At 33.3% G+C, this 19,873-nt stretch overlaps 1 protein-coding gene across 1 annotated transcript in view; it reads left to right on the forward strand.

Annotated features, from left to right (window-relative positions):
- Positions 1-19,873, forward strand: part of MSBP (membrane steroid binding protein) — a 51,100-nt gene that overhangs the window by 11,690 nt on the left and 19,537 nt on the right. Inside the window, exon 2 of the mRNA XM_072530399.1 lies at positions 5,671-5,820. Coding sequence (XP_072386500.1) covers positions 5,671-5,820 — 150 coding nt within the window. The remainder of the gene's footprint in view (positions 1-5,670; positions 5,821-19,873) is intronic.

The raw sequence follows: 19,873 nt of genomic DNA on the forward strand, positions 1-19,873 counted from the left end.
TACCTATATTTATGGAAGTTTGTAACAGTCATTATCTACCATTAGATCAATATGAGCTCCATAGTCTTGTACAATTACTACATCATATTTATCTTTAGCAAATACTGATTTATATTTATTAAACAACTTATCAGTTTCCGATTGTTGATTTAAATCTAAATTATTCAGTGATATGATTTTCATATTCATCGATTTGTAGACTGGATTTATTAGAAATCTCTGCATTTAGAATATTAATTTTTTCCATGTCACATATCAACTTAAAAGTTGGACATTTTCCATAACTTCTTTTATTGAAGTATTCTTATTTTATTTCAGTTTGTTGTATTGTGTAATCATCATATATACATTTTAGATTATTTTAAAATCTTTTCTACAGTCCAATCCTATTAAAAAATCATAACTGAACTTTTTAATATATATATATATATATATATATATATATATATATATATATACTTAACAAATATATTCATATTGTTCTTTGTTATAAACTTTAATTTTGAATGAATTCGTTTTTCCACATCATTAATTGTCCCCAAGTTTATTATTTCAAGATATGTTCTATTACTGTGTTTGATCTGTAATACTTTTGCACTAATTAATAATAGATTTGATCCCGAGTTATAGATTTCATAGATCTCTAAAAGAGCCTTTAAAAATCAGGACCGGTATTAAAAAATTAAGTTCGTTTTGTTCATATAATCTTTTTTTGAAAACTGCAATAACGCTATATGTTATAATACGGATATAGACAACAAAGATGGCGTACTTATTTTCCCCCACTCAATTACATTGAACCATAAATTTTAAAAGATTTTAAGAGCATTTTCTAATAACAAACTATTTAGGTATTTAAATTCAATAGCGTACATCACTGGGTTCCACGCCCTGTCAGCAGAAGTGTTATAGAAATTGTTTTTCCATTGTTTCCAATCAGATTTTAATATACATTTTATAAAATTAAACGAATGATACCAGTCAACACATCTATTCTATAAATAACACCTCGGAATCTCAAGTTTATTGATTTCATTGTTTTATTTCTAATTTTATGCATTCGCTTTCAAATATTTTCATTTATTGCAAAGGTTAACATTTTTACCTGATTTTTACCATTATAAATTTCCCGATATTTTTTAGGTTACTGTCTTCAGATTTTTGTGTGTTTTATTGTAATCACTTTCTCCAAAATAGTTCTAAAGCTTCTATGAAAATACTAACCATAGGTGTTCCAAATTCTTCTGGTTAGATACTTTGAATTTTCAATAAAAAACTATTGAACTGGATGTTTCCACCTTCATCTACATACAATTTTAAAGCATTCACATCAAGTGATCCGAATTTTTTTGCAATACCTCCTTTTTGTTGAACTTGTTTCTTTTTGAAAAAATTCCGCATCTTTTATTTCTTCATGGTAAAAAATATTTCGTCGTATATTTGATATCTTTAAAATCTCGTTTCCTACTGTAAGAGACACATATTGTACAATCATTTTTATTGTCTATCTCCTAAATAATAGATACAGATACAATATATAGAAGAATACTGGAAGCTCACCTGGTGTATGCGGATCTCAGAAAAATATATTATAGCACTCCTTAACAACAACTAACGAAAACTAATATAAATACCATCCTTATAAAAGCTGACCACAAACTGTACCAAAATAACGCCGCCAGAATAAAATCAAGAAAGAGTATCTTTCAAAATGTTTTAAAACAAATGACTAAAGCAAGGATGCCCGATTTGTCACCGACGCTCTCTAAAATCTTCAACAAATTTTCGTCGAAAAATCATAATACGTCAGCAAACAGAATTGTGGAATTTAGGACGATACTAATCCAGATAAGATCCAAGAGAGTCAAATACATCCCGAAAAAGTCTTTAGAGGTCTTCTCGAAGTCTTTTGCACAATGGAGAATTTGCGAAAATTCCGCCATCGTTGTTCGTGCCATATTTTCCGACGTCAACAACTAAAAAATTGTAATTGGCGTCTACAAGAGCCAACAAAACCACTGAAAATGATTTCTTGCAATTAAAATAAAGTGATCCTGTGTTAAGAGGTGCTTGAATAGTAATGTGTTTACCATCAAAGGCTCCCACACAGTTAAGGAAGTTCCATTTTGTGTTGATATCTTTAGCAATGGCCCTCCACCTCTCTTCAGTAGGTTCTGGTAGTGTTTCAGCTATTAAACCATTACATGTTTCATATGCAATATCTTGCACTGCACTATGTCCTAATCAGAAGCTAAAAGAGATCATCAAGAAAGAGTCCCCAGTTGCCAAATACCTACCAAAAAAAAAAAACTAAAAGCACTGTAACACTGTTTACACATTTAAAAAGTATTTAAAATGAAACATTACAAAAAGTGGACAAAGTAACATTGAGGTATTGTTCAGTTTAAAGTATGGATGTTGAATTAGGCGAACCATCCCTTCAACTCAGGAGAGTATACCTTATCATCATTTATGCCTCAAGAGGCTCAACTTACCCAGAGGTACCTGTCTATAAAAACACATTCACAGATAGATTTCCATGGATGTTTAATTGTGGAAAAAGATTGGATCCTCCGTTGTATCATCATGTAACTAAAGTAATGTTACAAAGCTTAGACATAATAATTCCACCCACTTACAATATTTCAGAAGTCAGCCAAAGCATTTTACCACGGACCATTGCTCTCCCTGATTGTAATACAAATCTTTCTGCACCAGCCACAATTTTCAAACAGGAAGCACTGCAGATATTAAATGGTTTTAATGATTACATCCTTATTTTCACCGACGCATCCAGTAGTAGGAACGGCTTTCACAACAGACAACTATAACAGTTCCTATCAGCTCCCTTCCCAAACCTCCATATTCTCCGCTGAACTCTTTTCTGTCCTCCAGGCATTAACGTTTGTCAACACATATGACATCAGATACTCTATAACCATTAGCTATTCCCTGAGTGTATTAACAGCCATAAAGCAATTGTACCCCAAACATCCCGTCCTGCTTTTAATTAAGACGAAACTCTTAACATGCCAACAAAATCGAAGATTGGATCAGTTTCTCTGGGTACCTTCACATTGCGAGATAAGTGGAAATGATAAAGCTGATATATTAGCAAAACTACAAGTGAGAATCCGTTAACAGACATCATAACTACCTGTGTTCATACTGATTTAAAGCAATATTTTAAGAACTAAATCATAACAAAATGACAAATAAATTGGAATAATTCAAACTCTACATTAGGAACTATCAAACAAGGTGTGTTGCCATGGAAACTTTCTACTAAGAGCAGAGACCAAGCGATCATTTCCAGATTGCGACTTGGACATACAAAGATAACCCATGATTTTAGATTAATGAAGGAACCTCATCCGATGTGTTATGTGTGTGATAGTGAACTAACAGTGCAACATATAAATACTGTCCTTTCTATGTACTAGAACGGCAACAACAACAGTTACCTAACACCTTTAAAGAATGTTTAAGTGAAAATAATACATCTAAAATTCTCAATTTCTTACGTGCCATAGGACTGAGTAACCAAATTTAATATTAACTTTTTGTTCATTCTTCACATTTCATGTAAATAGAGTTCAATGCTAATAACCCTTTGTGGTTGAAGCGAATTGTACAGAGGTACAAATACGCTGATCCAAGTTTCTTGGAAAAACATTTTAATGAAAGAGAAACGATAACTAACATTAAGGATATTGATAATATCCAACGAGGGTCTGAAAAAATAGTGCCTGAAAATGAAGAAAGTAATTCTGGCGATGAGAAGAACACAATGTTTCTGCCTCAAGCCAAGAGACATAGGATGAACGAAATGAAATAATAGAAGAAATCAACAGTCAAAGAGAAGATTCGTCTGCGACAAACTAAGGATGATACTACAAGCTTTTTTCTTGAATCAATAAAAAGTAAAACGTTTCAAAAATTCATCATTCTTGAAATTATTTTGTAAATAAAGCAATTTTTCTCTATCTATATAAGGATTTTTACAGCTGTCGCCGTCTTCCTTCTTTCAGCCAACGTCTCCAGTCCTTTCTGTTCTGCCATTCTCCATCTCTGAGGTCTCGTCTTTCCATAGCCTCGTCCACTTCATCCCTCCATGATCTTCGGGGTCTACCTCTTTTCCTCCTTCCTAATGGGCTCCAATCCGAAATCTTTGCTATCCACCTTGTACGATCTGTTCTTCTCACATGTCCATACCATCACATGTCCATACCATATTAAACGTTTTTCTTCGATGTAGCTAAGTATGTCTTGTTCTACTGCCATTCTTCGTTTTATCTCCTCATTTCTGATGCGATCCATTTTTGTCACTCTGCAGCTTCTTCTCATGAACTCCATTTCAGTTGCTGTGATTTTGGACCTGTTTCGTTTATTTATTACCCAATTCTCTGCTCCATAGGTCATTATACTGCGTACCAAGGTGTTATAAATTCTCTTCTTTGTATTTCTGGTAATCTGTCTATCCCACAGTACCCCGTTCATTTGTTTAATACATGTTCTTGTCTGTGCTAATCTGCTGGTTATCTCTTGCTCGGTGGTTCCATTTTCTGAGAGTATGAATCCTAAATATTTGAATTTGTCAGTGCCGTTAATTTCCCTATTGTCGTCCATTTCCAAGTTTCTCACTGGTTCTTGCTCTGTTGTTAAATATTCGGTCTTTTCTAGATTTATTTCCAGTCCATTTTTTGTGTATTCCTTTTCTAATTTTCGGAGCATATAGCACAGATCTTCTTCATCTTAAGCCGTTACTACTTGGTCATCTGCAAAGCTTAATGTGTACAAGTAGTTGTCCTGGATTGGTATTCCCATCCCTTGACATTTCCTTTTCCATGGTTTTAATATTTGTTCGACGAATATCTTGAACAGTGTCGGAGATGTAGAGCATCCCTGCAATAAGCCTTTTGTGGTCTTAAATTCGTTGGAGTATTTATTGCCGGTTTGTCGGTATTTATTGCAATTTTTCAACATCCTAAAATATGGATGAAATTTTACATCATCATGAAGCAGTTCTTTACATAGTGTCGCGTATTTTCCTTCGGCATCTTTTTTTTCCACGCGTCATAAATCCATTTTCGTCTTTTTGCTTGGTTTGCCTCTGCTTCTTCGTCCAAACATATAGCAATTATTGCTAATTCTTCATCCGCAACTTACCATCTGTTCAACAGATTGGTCGCCGACGAATGATGCATTCAGGGTGTCTACGACCAGACAAAACGAATAGTGCTGTAATGGAACGGTATCGGTTCGGCGCCGGAACTATGGTATGATTGATGTGTTTGAATCGACCTTAAATCATAACCCATGGTTATGATTTATGCATGGAGGTAAGAAACCATTTTCTTGCCTCCATGGATTTATGCGCCAGTCATGGAAAATTGGACATTTCGAATGCGCACCACCCAGTAAAGCAGCGGCTGACATTTAAACGATGTTATATTCCGTACAAATAAACAATTTCGATGATATCACACACTTTCATTTACTTAAATGTAAAGGAAGCTCTTAAGAACACCCCATATTTGAAAAACTTTAGCATTGTATTTTAACACTCTATAGTAATAATAGTTACTTTCTCGTAACAAATTATCAAAAAACTAAGCAAAAGATCATTTATGCAAAATTCTTCAAAGTTTTCCGATTTTTCTGTTACAGGTGGTCCATATGCACCTTTTGGAGGCAGAGATGCTTCTAGAGGTCTGGCTACGTTTGAAGTTAATGCTGTTACTGAAACCTACGATGACCTAAGCGATTTAAGCACCATGGAAATGGATTCGATAAAGGAATGGGAGTCACAATTTCATGGTGAGCTTATTTTAACTTAAAATAATATATAGGTTATGATATTTGTACTATGTTTTTTATGATCATTTCAAGTTGCCTCATATTGATGTATGTATCAGATTGTTCGTTTATGACAGATCTGTCTAATACTACGGTAGAATATACTTTCCAGTCTTTATCTAATACTTAATATCATCATTGAACTATGTAGCTGCTGCTAGAATATCGTTGGCTTAACCGCAAACAGTCATATCTGAGTTTCAACATAATGTTCAGGATGTTAAAACGATATTTCGTTTTGTATACCACTAATGCAAATTTCAAATGTGTTGAAATCCTATTGTTTAATTTTTAATACCAATCCTTGGTAATACCAACACTTTTGGCACAATAATTCTTTTATATTTTTTAAATAATTATGCTGTGTAATAATTACATATATAAGATCTGATGTTAGGAACATTTTTTGTGTTTAATTATTAACTTCGTCTTTATGATCACTTATAAGTATTGTCTAAAAACAAATAAGTTTACAAATGATATAATTCAATAGAGATTAAGGATTAAAGATCTTTTCATTGCGTTTATAGACTATGAGAAAGCTTTCGACAAAGTAACATTCGACATAACATTCTCATGGAATGTCTAAAGAGAAAAGGACTCGACAAAAATGACATTAACATAGTGTGAAATATCTATTGGAACCAACAGGCTATGGTAACATTAGGTGTGAGACAGGGCTGTGTACTTTCACCATTACTATTTAATATATATATTCCGAAGAGTTATTTACGCAAGCACTTGAAAACTGTACAGAAGGGATCAAGATAAATGGTGAAAATATAAATAACATCCGTTATGCTGACGATATAGTCATTATCGCTGAAAGTGAGAGACCTGCAGACGTTACTAAACATAATTTGTAATACTGGGGAACAGTTTGGTAACAATAAACATAAAGAAAACAAAAACCATGGTTATCAGTAAGAGAGGCAAAGTCATTACAAGGATCCAGATAAAAAATGAAGATATTGAGCAAGTGGACAAAATGAAATCAAAAATCCGCTCAAGAATAGAGCAATCAAGAACAGTCTTTTTGAAGATGAGGAAATTTCTGAGTAACCAAAGACTCAATCTGCAAATCCGATATTGGATGGTAAAATGTTATATCCACTCTATTCTTCTTTATGGTGTCGAAGCCTGGACTGTTAATGTTGATTTAATGAGAAAACTGGAAGCTTTTGAGATGTGACTTTTTTATTAGAATTTTGAAGATACCATGGACCGATCATATTACGAACGAAATTGTGTTGCACAGAATGGGAAGAGACAGAGAACTTTTGACCATCATAAAAAGGCGAAAGACAGAATATTTGGGGCACATACTTAGAAATGAAAAGTACGAAGGAAAAAGGGGTTGTGGTAGACGACAAATATCCTGGCTGAAAAACATTCGCGACTGAACCGGTTTAAACACACAGATGCTCTAAAGAAAAGCAGAAGATACAGACGAATTTGCAATGGTTATAGCCAACCTTCATTAGTGGAGACGGCACTAGAACAAGAAGAAGATAATTCAATAAATGTTAAAGTAGTAGAAGGTCCGGCACAAAGAACGGACGGTTTTAAAAACATCACAAAATCTGTAATTTTTACTCAACAACACATTTATTGACGGATTCTGATGACAATGATATAGCGTTTATCACAAATTAAGTGTAGAAAATCGCATCAGTCATGTGATGACCGTTTTTGACGATGCATTGCGGGAGGCGTTCTTAAATTGCCTCCCATGGAAAGTACGCTTTAATTTTATTATCCCACGTGAGCTGAGGATTTTTGCCACTCCAGAAATGACTGTTATGGCGGTTAAACATACCATTTTTTATGTTAAACATACTATTCTTTGTAAACTTTGATTCATCACACCAAATATTTTTTTTGTATAACCTTGATCTTCTTGGCATTTTATTAAAGCCCATTTACAAAATTTTACGTCTTATATAATCTGAAAGATGTAAATGTTGAGCTAGTGTGTACGAATAAGCGGTACAGTGATGTTTTTTTTTTTAAATTCTGTAAATTGTTGTAGTCGATACCTCTAACAATTGCTTAAATTCCCATAAGGATGAATTTGGATTAACTGCAAAATATCCCAGGATATCTATTTGTAAGTCTTTATTATCGACGTGGGTCCTTTCACTTATAAACTGATCCAACTGGAAACATTTGTTCAAAAGTTTTACAGTTTTATGGTTTGGCCGAGGCTTCTCAGGATATCTCAGCAAAACCACGTTCTGGATACTATTCTGTTACACTCACCTTAAATTATAATTAAATTAAAAAAATCATCATTTGTATATTCTAAATGAGCCATTATTTTATCGCGAAACACTAGTATACCAGTTATCGGTATATACAGTTCTACCTGCATCCGAAAGTCCCTCCATCAGTGTTGTGACAATTTTTTCGACAACTGATATATCGTCCGCTCTTTCTTTGCCGGTGTAGACTTTAAACAACCATGTAAAGCCTCCAGCAATACAGAGTTTGAAAACCTTTATCCCATACTTATGTCTTTTATTGGGAATATACTGTCGGAAATAAATACGTCCTCGAAATGGTACGTTGCTTTCATCTGTTTTGTGGAGTCTTTCTTTCGGATCGATTGGTTGCTCATTGTTTGATAGATGAAACATCGAAAGTAACATCTCAAATCTGTTGCGGCTCATCATTTTTGGAATTCCATTTTCATAAATTCTTTTTTTGCTCCAGTAATCCCTCAATTTTAGTAAATGCATAAGTCCCATCCACAAGACAATGTCCAAAAACTTGCGCATATCTGTACGATCAATGTTAATCCATTTACGAAGTCTTGGAGTTCCGCTTCCTGCTGGGGTAGCTTCATTCGCAGTATTTCTTTGTGCATCAAATCTATTGGTTTCTTCCACAAACAATGAGATAATTTCATCGTCTATGAAGTGTTCCAAGTAACTTATATGAGAGGCTCCATGAAGTTTCTGGATTATATGTTCGGGTACACCGGTGTAGGCATAAAGAAAATTAAATATCAATCTGTCCCCTGCCACTGGCTTCCAGTTGGTCTGGGGTATATTATCGGTAAAAGGAACTACTTCAGCAACTTCGTTCTCGACATCAAATGCAACTCCCAAAGCAATTCTTCTTCTGTAAGTCCTCTTCTTGTCATTATTGTATAAAATCTGCGACAAAAGAAATAATGAAATGCGTGACCACTGGTGGACATTTGGTCCCACAATGTAAAATTACAACCTGGGACCGCGTGACCACCGGTGGACACTAAAAAAAATCACAAAAAACAAAGCTGAAAAAAAAGTGTTCTTTAAAATGCAATAATAAACATTTAAAAAGCAGGTTTCTAGAAAAAAAAACATTTTAAATATTTGGTCCCAGGAAGTGAACAACCAATTACAGCGTTGACTTCATCTTAGTTTTAGTGTGTCTGTTTCGCCATATAGAGTTATTAAGGCATCCTACCAGTCTATTTGCTTTTTGTAATTGATCTCTCACTACTTTGTCCCGGTCTCCATAGCTAGACAGTGTAATTCCCAGGTATTTTATTTCCATTACTTGTTCAATACTGATGCCATCAATTTCTATTTTACATCTGGTTGGTTCTTTGCTCAATACTATTGTTTTAGTTTTCTGAGATGAGATTGGCATATTAAATTCTTTTACTCTTTTTTGATTTCTTTGTTTCCCATTCTGTATCCTCTTCCTTTGTTAACGCTTTTGATCATTTCATCCATGATCAAAGTGAAGAGCATGGGGCTCAATGAATCCCCTTGTATTATTCCGCTGCCTATTTCTATAGGTTCTGTAAGTTGTCCATCTATTCTGACTTTCATTTTGTTGTTTTGGTAGATGTTTTCGATAGTTTTTATAATATTCAGGGGAACTTCTCTATTATACAGAAGATGGATTACATCTTTGAGTCTTACTCTGTCAAACCCTTTCTTTAGGTCAATCATACACAGAAATGCTGGTGTATTATACTCTAGTGATTTCTCAGTAATTTTGCTCTGATTTATTAGCACTTGTAAAATTTTAGTTGTAAGTTTTAGCGTAGTATTTAACAAGTTTATACCTCTGTAGATTTCTTGCTGTTTTTTATCTCCTTTTTTGAATAGTAGAATTAGTTCGCTCGTTCTCCAATTTTCCGGTATGTTATTGTTTTATTTTTATTAATTAATGTTGTTAATTGTTCTGTCATTGCTGCTCCACAATATTTCAGTGATTTGTTTGGTATCCCGTCTTACCCTGCTGCTTTTCTGTTCTTCAGGTTTTCAAGTATTTTCCGAACTTCCTGTACATGTATACTAAGTTCTTCATTTGTGGTAATTTCTGGTGTTACCGGTTCTAGTGTCATTTGTTCTTCCTCTGCATAGAGCTTTTTAGGTAGTCAATCCACGTATCCTTTTCTATGTGTTTTGGTTCTATTAGTTCCTTTACCTTTGCTCTTTGACCTCTTATAAAGCGCCCTATTTCTTTTTACAGTTTACAGACCATAAACATCATGTACCATTTATTTCGAAAAGTGTTCATGTGTTTCGTTTCTAATTGTCTTGTAATTATGGCATGCCTCTTGTGTTTTGGTTGACATGTATTTCAGGTATGCTTTTTTCTTTTCTTTACATTTTTCCTTCACTTCTGTACAAAACCATGGAGTTCTTCGCCTTGGGAACGATTTATTTTTATTTATATTTTTTTCACCAAGAACTTCCTTGGCCGAAAAAAAAAGGATACGTTGTTAAATTTTTTTAAAACTCTAGATTTTAGGGTCGATGAATAATGATAATGAATATTTGAATTTTAAATAATTTGAAACCAGGTATCAGGATTTGTTAGCAAACTTGAAAAGAGTTGGTAGTAGATTATATTGAAAGTAAAATGTATTTTGTCAAAAAAATACATTTTCTTTTGACTGCTTGATTTTTATGTGACATTATTCGAGTAAATGATGACGATTACATACCAAGTAAAAAATTAAAGAAAAACTAGTCTGAGAAAGCTACTTTTTAAATGAGGCGATAAAATGGAAAAAAAACATCAAACCATCTACAATTTGTCATACACAGATGTAATCTCACTGAGCATATTGTTACGAAAGATTTATCCCACATAGTAAAAGTCCATTGACGAAAAAGAAGAAGTAGTTCGAGAACATTCAAGATGACATCGAAAATTCTTTGGTTGTTAAGTGGTCAACATTTTTGATTAGTTGTTTCACTATTATAGGCTGGTGTCAACCGGGTTACTGGAAGCTGTATTCTTTTTTAAATATTTTTCGCACTTGCTTATTTTTTCTATTGGTGTACAGATTGCTATTTGTTGTTCTTTCTTCAATTTAAAAGGCTTTTTAGACAAATTAGCAACCCTTACTGGAATCATCTCATCTACATTAATGAGGCATCTGGCTATCAAAATTCGATCACTAACTAGTTCATCGCTTTCCACAACGCCGAAATGTAGACCTTCAGGTTTTTTACTCAGTCTCGCCAGGATGATACTTTCAGAATTTTGAGGAATTTCGGTATCCTCACTCACTATAACTCTTACTTGAGGTACCGATTCTTCCAAATTTAGGACAATTTCTTCATTTTCAATTAACAAAATTTTATTTTGAAGATCTATGATAAATTTGTTCTGCATAATATCCATCCCAAGAACGCATTCGTCTTTAATATCGGCTACAAGGAAAATGTGTTTTATCAAGGTGTTACCAATCTGTATGGTTGTCGTTATCTCTCCATGAATTGGAATAGTGTGGCCTGAAGCTGTTTCTAGAACTAAGTTTGTTTTAGTGGGTTGTAGTTTCTCATTCAGAAATACCGTTCAAATAAAGAATCTGGTTGCACCGGTATCAATAATACAGGTGCATTTTTGATTCTCAACGTAGTCCTTAAGTAATAAATTCTGTTCATTTTTATGCAAAGTGTAAGTGCGAATTTGGGGGCTTCTGGATGTTGATCTAGGCGACCTTCTAGCCTCATTCTTTGGATGTTCTCTCCTTGTTTGGGATCGGCTTCTGCAATTGTTTTGAAAATGTCCTATTCTCCCGGAATTAAACATCTTCTGTTTTCATTTCGAGTTTTTATTGAAGATTTTGCAGTATGTTTAAAGTTTGGGATAAAATAGGTTGTTGGTTATCTGCGGTTGTGATTTCTTCATTTTCTTGAAATCTTATTTCTCTTAATTTTGGGCGAGATCTGGAAATGCTTTTTGCCGCTTCATACTCCTGGGCTGAGACCAGTGTTCCATTTAGCGATTTGTGATGTTGTAATCGGAGAGCTTGTTGCATTTCAACATCCTGTAGTCCATCTATGAATGCCTGTATTCCAATTTGTTTCAGAAAATCTTTAGGTTCCTGTGGGTATGCCAAGTGCAATAGTCTTTTAATGTCGGCTTCAAATTCTTGTAGGCTTTCGTTATATTTTTGATATCGATTTTTTAGCTGACTTTTTAGCTAGCAGGAAAACCTGCTTTAGATGCTGCTGGCCATATCTTGTCTCTAAAGCTTCAACGAGAGAGGTATAACTGGGTGCATCTTGGGGAAGGAATTGCAAAACGGTTGCTGCCTGTCCTCGAAGCGACACCACCAAAGAAGCTGCCATTTCTTTTTCATTTCAGCCATTTGCTCTAGCTGTAGCTTCAAATTGAAAACGATAAGTTTCCCATGCTGTCTGACCATCGAATGTGGGTGGTTTTAAAAATTTACTAGTTCTAATTGTACCTGGTTCAATTATGGAAGTTGATGAAGCTGTTTGTTTAGATTCGACTTTAGTTACTGAAACATTAGATAAAAAAGCTCGGGTATTAATTTTTTTTCTATCTCAACTATTTGTATTTGTAAATTAGATTTCAAATAATTTTGTTGTTGTTCTATTTTATTTTTAAAATCGTTTTGTTTTTCTTCTAATTTATTTATTCTACTAGTGATTTGACTTATCTCTAATTGAAAATTTTCGTGAATTTTGGATAAACCATCTATGATTTCTACCTCTATTTTTTTACGCCTCTCCTTTTCCTCTTCCTCTTCTTGCCTACGCTTCTTATTTTCCGCTTTCTCTTCTTGTCTACGCTTCTCTTCATCTTCTTTCATTTTTAAAAACCATGCAGGGGGTCCGGACGTATCCATTTCTTTGTCAAACTGAGTGGATCTTGTATTTACCATTAACAACTGCTAAATATTTCTTTATCCCACCGCTGTCACCGATGTTACACTTCTTGAAAATTAACTTTATTCAACACCAACAATATTACAATACTTTTTAAGTAACTGACAACTATATACTTCAACATTCCAAATTAAAAATACAACTGTCCTCCAACTGTCAAAAATATCTGTTATATATATATTTTCTGACGTTCCAAACTTCACTAGACATTTCAAGAATTTAGATGTCATCTTGAATGTTTTCGAACTACTTCTTCTTTTTCGTCAATGGACTTTTCCTATGTGGGATAAATCTTTCGTAACAATATCAATATTTTTTCTGATGACAGACAAAATTCTTATTATAGAATATTATATAAATGCGAAGTATTTTTGTCCAAAACTTTTCATAAAAACGTAGTAATATATGCCTGTAAGAATAATCGAAGAAAAAGAACAACCATGAAACGAATTTTCGACACGTCTGTATATTAAAGATAATCGAGTTACTTGTCTTTTACCTTGAACAAGTTCCCTCTTAAAATATGGTACAACCTCTCCTCACGTTCTAAACAGGTTTATAATGTTTTAGACAAATTACAAATTATATTCTATGTTCCAAAATAACCTCGCAACTACGATAATTTCCTTAAGTTCCCCAACTAAAAAATTACCAGGTCATTATAAAAATTACCGTTAGCGTCGAGTCTGGGTTAATAGGTGCGAACTGTGAACGCGAGTCGAAATCAACCTTTGCACTTGATCGCCCGACATCGACGATACACGCAGTTCTTAATATTACTTGCATTTCAGATATAATAAAAGTTTCAAGGGTCAATCTATTTTTCAATCGCTTAAAAACTTTTGAAAAATATCTATCAGTCACGAGTTATGATTCTGCGTAAAACAGGATCATTCATATTATTAACCTAAAACAATTTAGTTCTTTAGTAACTCCAGTTGTAATTACAATGTTAATATTGTATAAAGTTGTAGTGTCTTTATGTATAGTCTATTCCATGAATATACGACTGCTTTGAATTCGGTATGAAAGTATCGATTTAAATGGTCCAATGTGCTGAATTGTACAATAGTAAATTCTCCCAATTTTTAAAATACGGTTGTGGAGCTGGCCTATACAGACTGAACTTATACATATCGCTCTGTAAATTAGTGTCGATTTTTGCAATTATGTATGACTGTAAATACCAGTTTTATTAGTACTTAATTACAAATAGTGATAAACAAACATTTATGTATACATTGGTGAACGCTAGGCTTTTGCCAAACCAATATATAGAGAATACATTATAGAACATGAGTTTGTTATTTTCGGACATTCCAGGAGAAATATGAGCATTAATCTTGATCACTCCAATGCTTTTGTCTACAAAAGCAATAAAATTATAAATAATAAATCTACAGTCAATACTACATACAAGATCTTACAAATAATGTGATCTTCAGCCAATTAGAAGTTGTTCAGCTAGATTTTCTTCGAGAAACGAATTTGTACTACAAAATTTAATGTAAACTATAATAATGTAATGTAAAATTTATAGTCAAAAAATTAACCCAGTATAGTTGTCTTGTAGTTGGGACACAAAAAACTAAATAAAAAAATACGGTTATAAGTGACGCAATTGTGTATATTCGTTTAGTAAAATATCCAATTAGTAGTACAAAAACAAAACAAAATTACGAATTCTCTTATTCTCCTAATCTACTATTAACAACCATCATATTCGGATGGTAAATTATAACAACATTAAGTGTTTGGATGCGACCATCATCCACCATTCTTTAATTAAGCCATTTTTTACATTTTTTCCCAAATTGCAGGAGTAGCAGTATCCAATGCTTGTTGCCATATTTCCAAGACTGCCCCGTCACTGTAACCCTTATAGCCAATAAGTTAATCTTAATATGTTTTGCATATCCCCCAAATATATTTAATTGGATTGAATTGGCAATGATAAGGCGGTAGTCTTAACACACGATGTCCAAAGCTATGTATAATCTCGTCTACTATAAAGGGGGAAACTTTTTTATTCTTAGTTTTATGAAAAAAAGTTAGTCTTTATAAAAAGTTCTGCATGACCTAAAACTTAAAATACAGCCATTAGATATCAATTTTTTTAACCCGTATACCAGGTTTGCCAAAAAATATAAATATCTTTCAAGAGTAAAGTACATTTATATTTCACAATATTGAAAATTGTCATTATGAAAAGTTGTTTGGAATTAAAAACTATGTTTTAATATGCAATTATATCCTACTAATTGCAAAATTTTGCAAATTTTTCTTAGAAGTTCTTGGTGAAAGAAACATAAATAAAAATAAATCGTTCCCAAGGCGAAGAACTCCATGGTTTTGTACAGAAGTGAAGGAAAAAAGAAAAGAAAAAAGCTTACCTGAAATACATGTCAACTAAAACACAAGAGACATACCATAATTACAAGACAATTAGAAACGAAACACATGCATTTGTAAGAAAAATAAAAAATGATCACTGGGAACGCTTTTCGAAAGAAATGGAACATGATTTTTATGGTCTGTAAAAAGAAATATGGGCGCTTTATAAGAGGTCAAAGGGCAGAGGTAAAGGAACTAATAGAACCAAAACACATAGAAAAGGATACGTGGATTGACTACCTAAAAAGCTCTATGCAGAGGAAGAACAAACGACGCTAGAACCGGAAACAACAGAAATTACCGCAAATGAAGAACTTAATATAAATGCACATGAATTTCGGAAAATACTTGAAAATCTGAAGAGCAGAAAACCAGCAGGTAAAGACGGGATACCAAACGAATTACTGAAATATTGTGGAGCAGCAATGACAGAACAATTATCAACATTAATTAATAAAATTATAAAACACAATAAAATAATGGAAGAACTGAGAATGAGAGAACTAATTCTACTATAGAATCCAGAAAACTACAGAGGTATAAACTTGTTAAATACTACGCTAAAACTTACAACTAAAATTTGTGCTAACAAATCAGAGGATAAGTTTAACAGATGAACAACAGAGTTTTCGTAGTGATAGATTGTGTACAGATGTAATATTCGTTATAAAACAAATTACTAAGAAATCACTAGAGTATAATAGACCAGCATTTCTATGTCTGATTAATCTAAAGAGAGCGTTTGACAGACTAAGACTCAAAGATGTAACCTATCTTCTGTATAATAGAGAAGTTCCCCTAAATATTATAAAAACTATCGAAAACATCTACCAAAACAACAAAATGGAAGTCAGAATATATGGACAACTTACAGAACCTATAGCAATAGGCAGCGGAATAAGACAAGGGGATTCATTGAGCCCCATGCTCTTTAATTTCATCATGGATGAAATCATCGAAAGCGTTAACAAAGGAAGAGAGTACAGAATGCGAAACAAAGAAATAAAAATACTGTGTTACGCAGACGACGCAATATTGATAGCCCAAGATGAAGGTAGTCTGCAAAGACTGGTCCACAGATTTAACACAAGAGCAAAAGAATTTAATACGACAATCTCATCTCAGAAAACTAAAACAATAGTAGTCAGCAAAGAACCAACCAGATGTAAAATAGAAATTGATGACATCAGTATTGAACAAGTAATGAAAAGAAAATACCTAGGAATTACACTGTCTAGCTATGGAGACCTGGACAAAGAAGTGAGAGATCAAGTACAAAAAGCAAATAGACTGGCAAGATGCCTTAATAACACTATATCGCTGTCCCGGTGGAACATTGACGTAACTGCAAATTTAGCGAAAATGAGTTTATGTCGTCATTGTCCAAACTTGGTCCAAACTTGGTTACCTTATTCGTCAGATCAATGTCAGACGTGTTGTTCAGCTTTTAGCCACCAGTGAGCAGATGCGTCATATTTGAAAAATCAGCCGATCTCGGAGAAACAATGACAGAATGTATAGTTGTGCTTCGATAAGTTGAGTGTGTGCTTGTAGCTACGGTGCTACATTGACGCAATTGTATTTTATGTTATTGTTGCTCTAAGGTTTTTTCACAAATACGCGGAAACATTGACGTAACTGTATTCTGTGTCATTGTTCGTATAGATTTCTCGTTACTGTGAGGAAACATTGACATAAGTGCATTTTATGTAAGTAAAATATACACCAAGAACCCCAAACACTTGGTAATGCTCTCTTAGTCAAGAAGGGAAAAAAAGACAAAGGAATGTGGATAATTGGTTGAAAGAAAAGAGGAAAAGACTAAAGAATTCTGGACGGGGGTATACTTCTAGAACATGAAAACCCGTAGCTGATAAAAAAATGGGACCTGTGTGTACCGACAAATGCCATTTGAAATGTCCAAATAGGGTATCTGAAAAGCTGAGAGAGACACAGTTTAAAAAGTTTTGGGCATTAGGGTCCTTACAAAGACAGCGAGATATTTTGGCTTCTTGTATTCGGCCACTTAAGTTGAGCTACCGACGTATTTCTACATCAAAAACCATTCCCAAAAATACAAATTGTGCATTTTTCATTACAGGCATGAAAAACAAGAACGGTTATGTAATTTTGTTCGTAGCCATATAAATTCAATTCCACGAATTGAAAGTCACTATCTTCGAAGTGATTCTTCGAGGCAATACGAAGATCGAATGAGAAGTGAAGACCTTAGAAGAAAATGTAACGTACACTGTATAAATCAATAGACACAAAATAGAAAAAAACGAATGGAATAATCACATAAGCAGAATGGAGGAGACCCGTGTCGTCAAAATAGCACCAATCGGCAAAAGACGTATCGGACGATCGCCCAAAAGATGGAGTGACCACCTTCCATAGAGGTATTAATCCGCCAATGGACAAAAAGAAGTGGAAGAAGAAGAAGACAAATACGAGTGTGATAACTCTTTTATTGTTACAATAACCTAAGATGCAATTATCAGATAATACATTTTTTCAATCTTATACGAGGTACATCAAAAAACATGAATCTTAAAAATGTAAAAAAAAATCAGTTACAAGGATGTAATTACGTATTGAAACATAGTTTCTAATTCTGAATAACTTTTTATAATAACAATTTTCAATATTTGATGTCTGCATCTTAGATTTTAGACCGTACAGAGATTTTTATGAAGTATACCTTTTTTTCGTAAAATTAATAATGAAAGAGTTATATTATATTTGTAATAAATAAAAATGATGTTTGGTATTGGTAATTTGAGAAAAAATTTTTTTTAATTAGAAGGACATACTTAATTGCATATTATTAAAACATATTTTTTATTACCCTTCATTTTATTAACAAACATTGTTAACATTTAATATAATTTGCTTTGGGACAGTTTTGTATAGAAAATTTCCAAATATCAGAGAAACACCCATATATAACATAATTATAAATTAAAATTGTGGTTATTTCACAGTAGAAATAGTAAATTGCATTAAGTTAGCCACAATAAAATAGCTTCAGAACAGAGCTAAAATGTCCAACGGTTTTACCGTTTCAGAAAAGTTTTTATTTTTACAATTCATGCGTTATAATTTCATTATTAACGGGTTTTTGTTGAATTCTGTCACTTCTAAAATGATGCGTTCATTTTATCCGGGAGCGTATTCAATTAAAGTGAATTTATCTGTTTATCAAATCTAGGCACAATAAGTTCCACAGTAATGCATGACATGTTTGATATATTCTATAACATTATTTTTATCTGGTGTGCTTATATTTAATTATTTGATAATATGACTAAATGATTTCTTATCTTTGTTTACTTGCTGTATATAGCATTTTTATTATTTAACATTGGAGTGCAAATGTCTACCATTCAACCTATATTTTGTAATTATCAAGAAAGTTTTTTAATAAAAAGATAAATGTTGGTGATGATTTCGTATATTTAAGTATAGAAATAATGCTATGAAATCGCTACTTACTTTCACTTTGTAATGTTTTATACAGTTAAGATATTGCTCTACTTTTAATTCCAACCCGGTCCTCGAATTATTCACTCGGGCTTATTCACAGTTTCTGTTAGCCCGGTCAAGATAGACATTCAAGGTTACAAAAATTCTCATAGAGCCAAAAATGGGTACGAATGATTAGTATAAATGAAATCTAAAAAGTCCCCATCAATCCAGCCCGGTTAAGATAGACATTCAAGATTACAAAAATTCTCATAGAGCCAAAAATTGGTACGAATGATTAGGACACTATTATAAATGAAATCTAAAAAGTCCCCATCAATCCCCAATATATCTGCAAAAAAGGTTATTCAAGGTTCAAGGTCGCAAATATAGACTCTTTGCGTTTTTCAGCCAAACAGTAAGTTTTATAATAAAAATACATCAGACAAAAATTATTGATGATGTCTATAAAAATTGTCTTTATATACTTTTTCTCGTGAGAGGCACCGTTTAGGAGATATAACTATTAAATCTTTTGCTACGGGCCAAGTATCGGTTGCGCGTTGCTCATATACGGCGCCGGGAAAATTTTGCATTTTACACTTCGCGATCGAGACGGCCACTCGCACTCAGTAGTTTACATTCTTTCTATTGAAGTGGTTGAATCGTTTTTCGTTTGTCGGCCGTTTGTTTATATTCGTGTTATCGAATGAAAATACATTTGAAAAAAAAAAACTTCAAAAAACGGTATTCAGAAAGTACGGCGCTAGGGTGGGTGATGTGCTGCCGTGTATGTACGGCATCAGTATGGTGTATTTACGGATCGTAACGTACATGAACGATACTAAAGATGGACGATGTAGAACGTACTATTACGATTATAGCTCCCAAAGTAAATATTTAAAATTGTAAGCTGACAGAACCTGTACAATGGAGATTAATTTGCGTAATAGTACGGCGTTCGCTCATCAAAGCTGCAAATCAAAATCGTACTT

The sequence above is a fragment of the Diabrotica undecimpunctata genome, chromosome 4, assembly GCF_040954645.1.
Source record: "Diabrotica undecimpunctata isolate CICGRU chromosome 4, icDiaUnde3, whole genome shotgun sequence".
Taxonomy (NCBI): domain Eukaryota; kingdom Metazoa; phylum Arthropoda; class Insecta; order Coleoptera; family Chrysomelidae; genus Diabrotica; species Diabrotica undecimpunctata.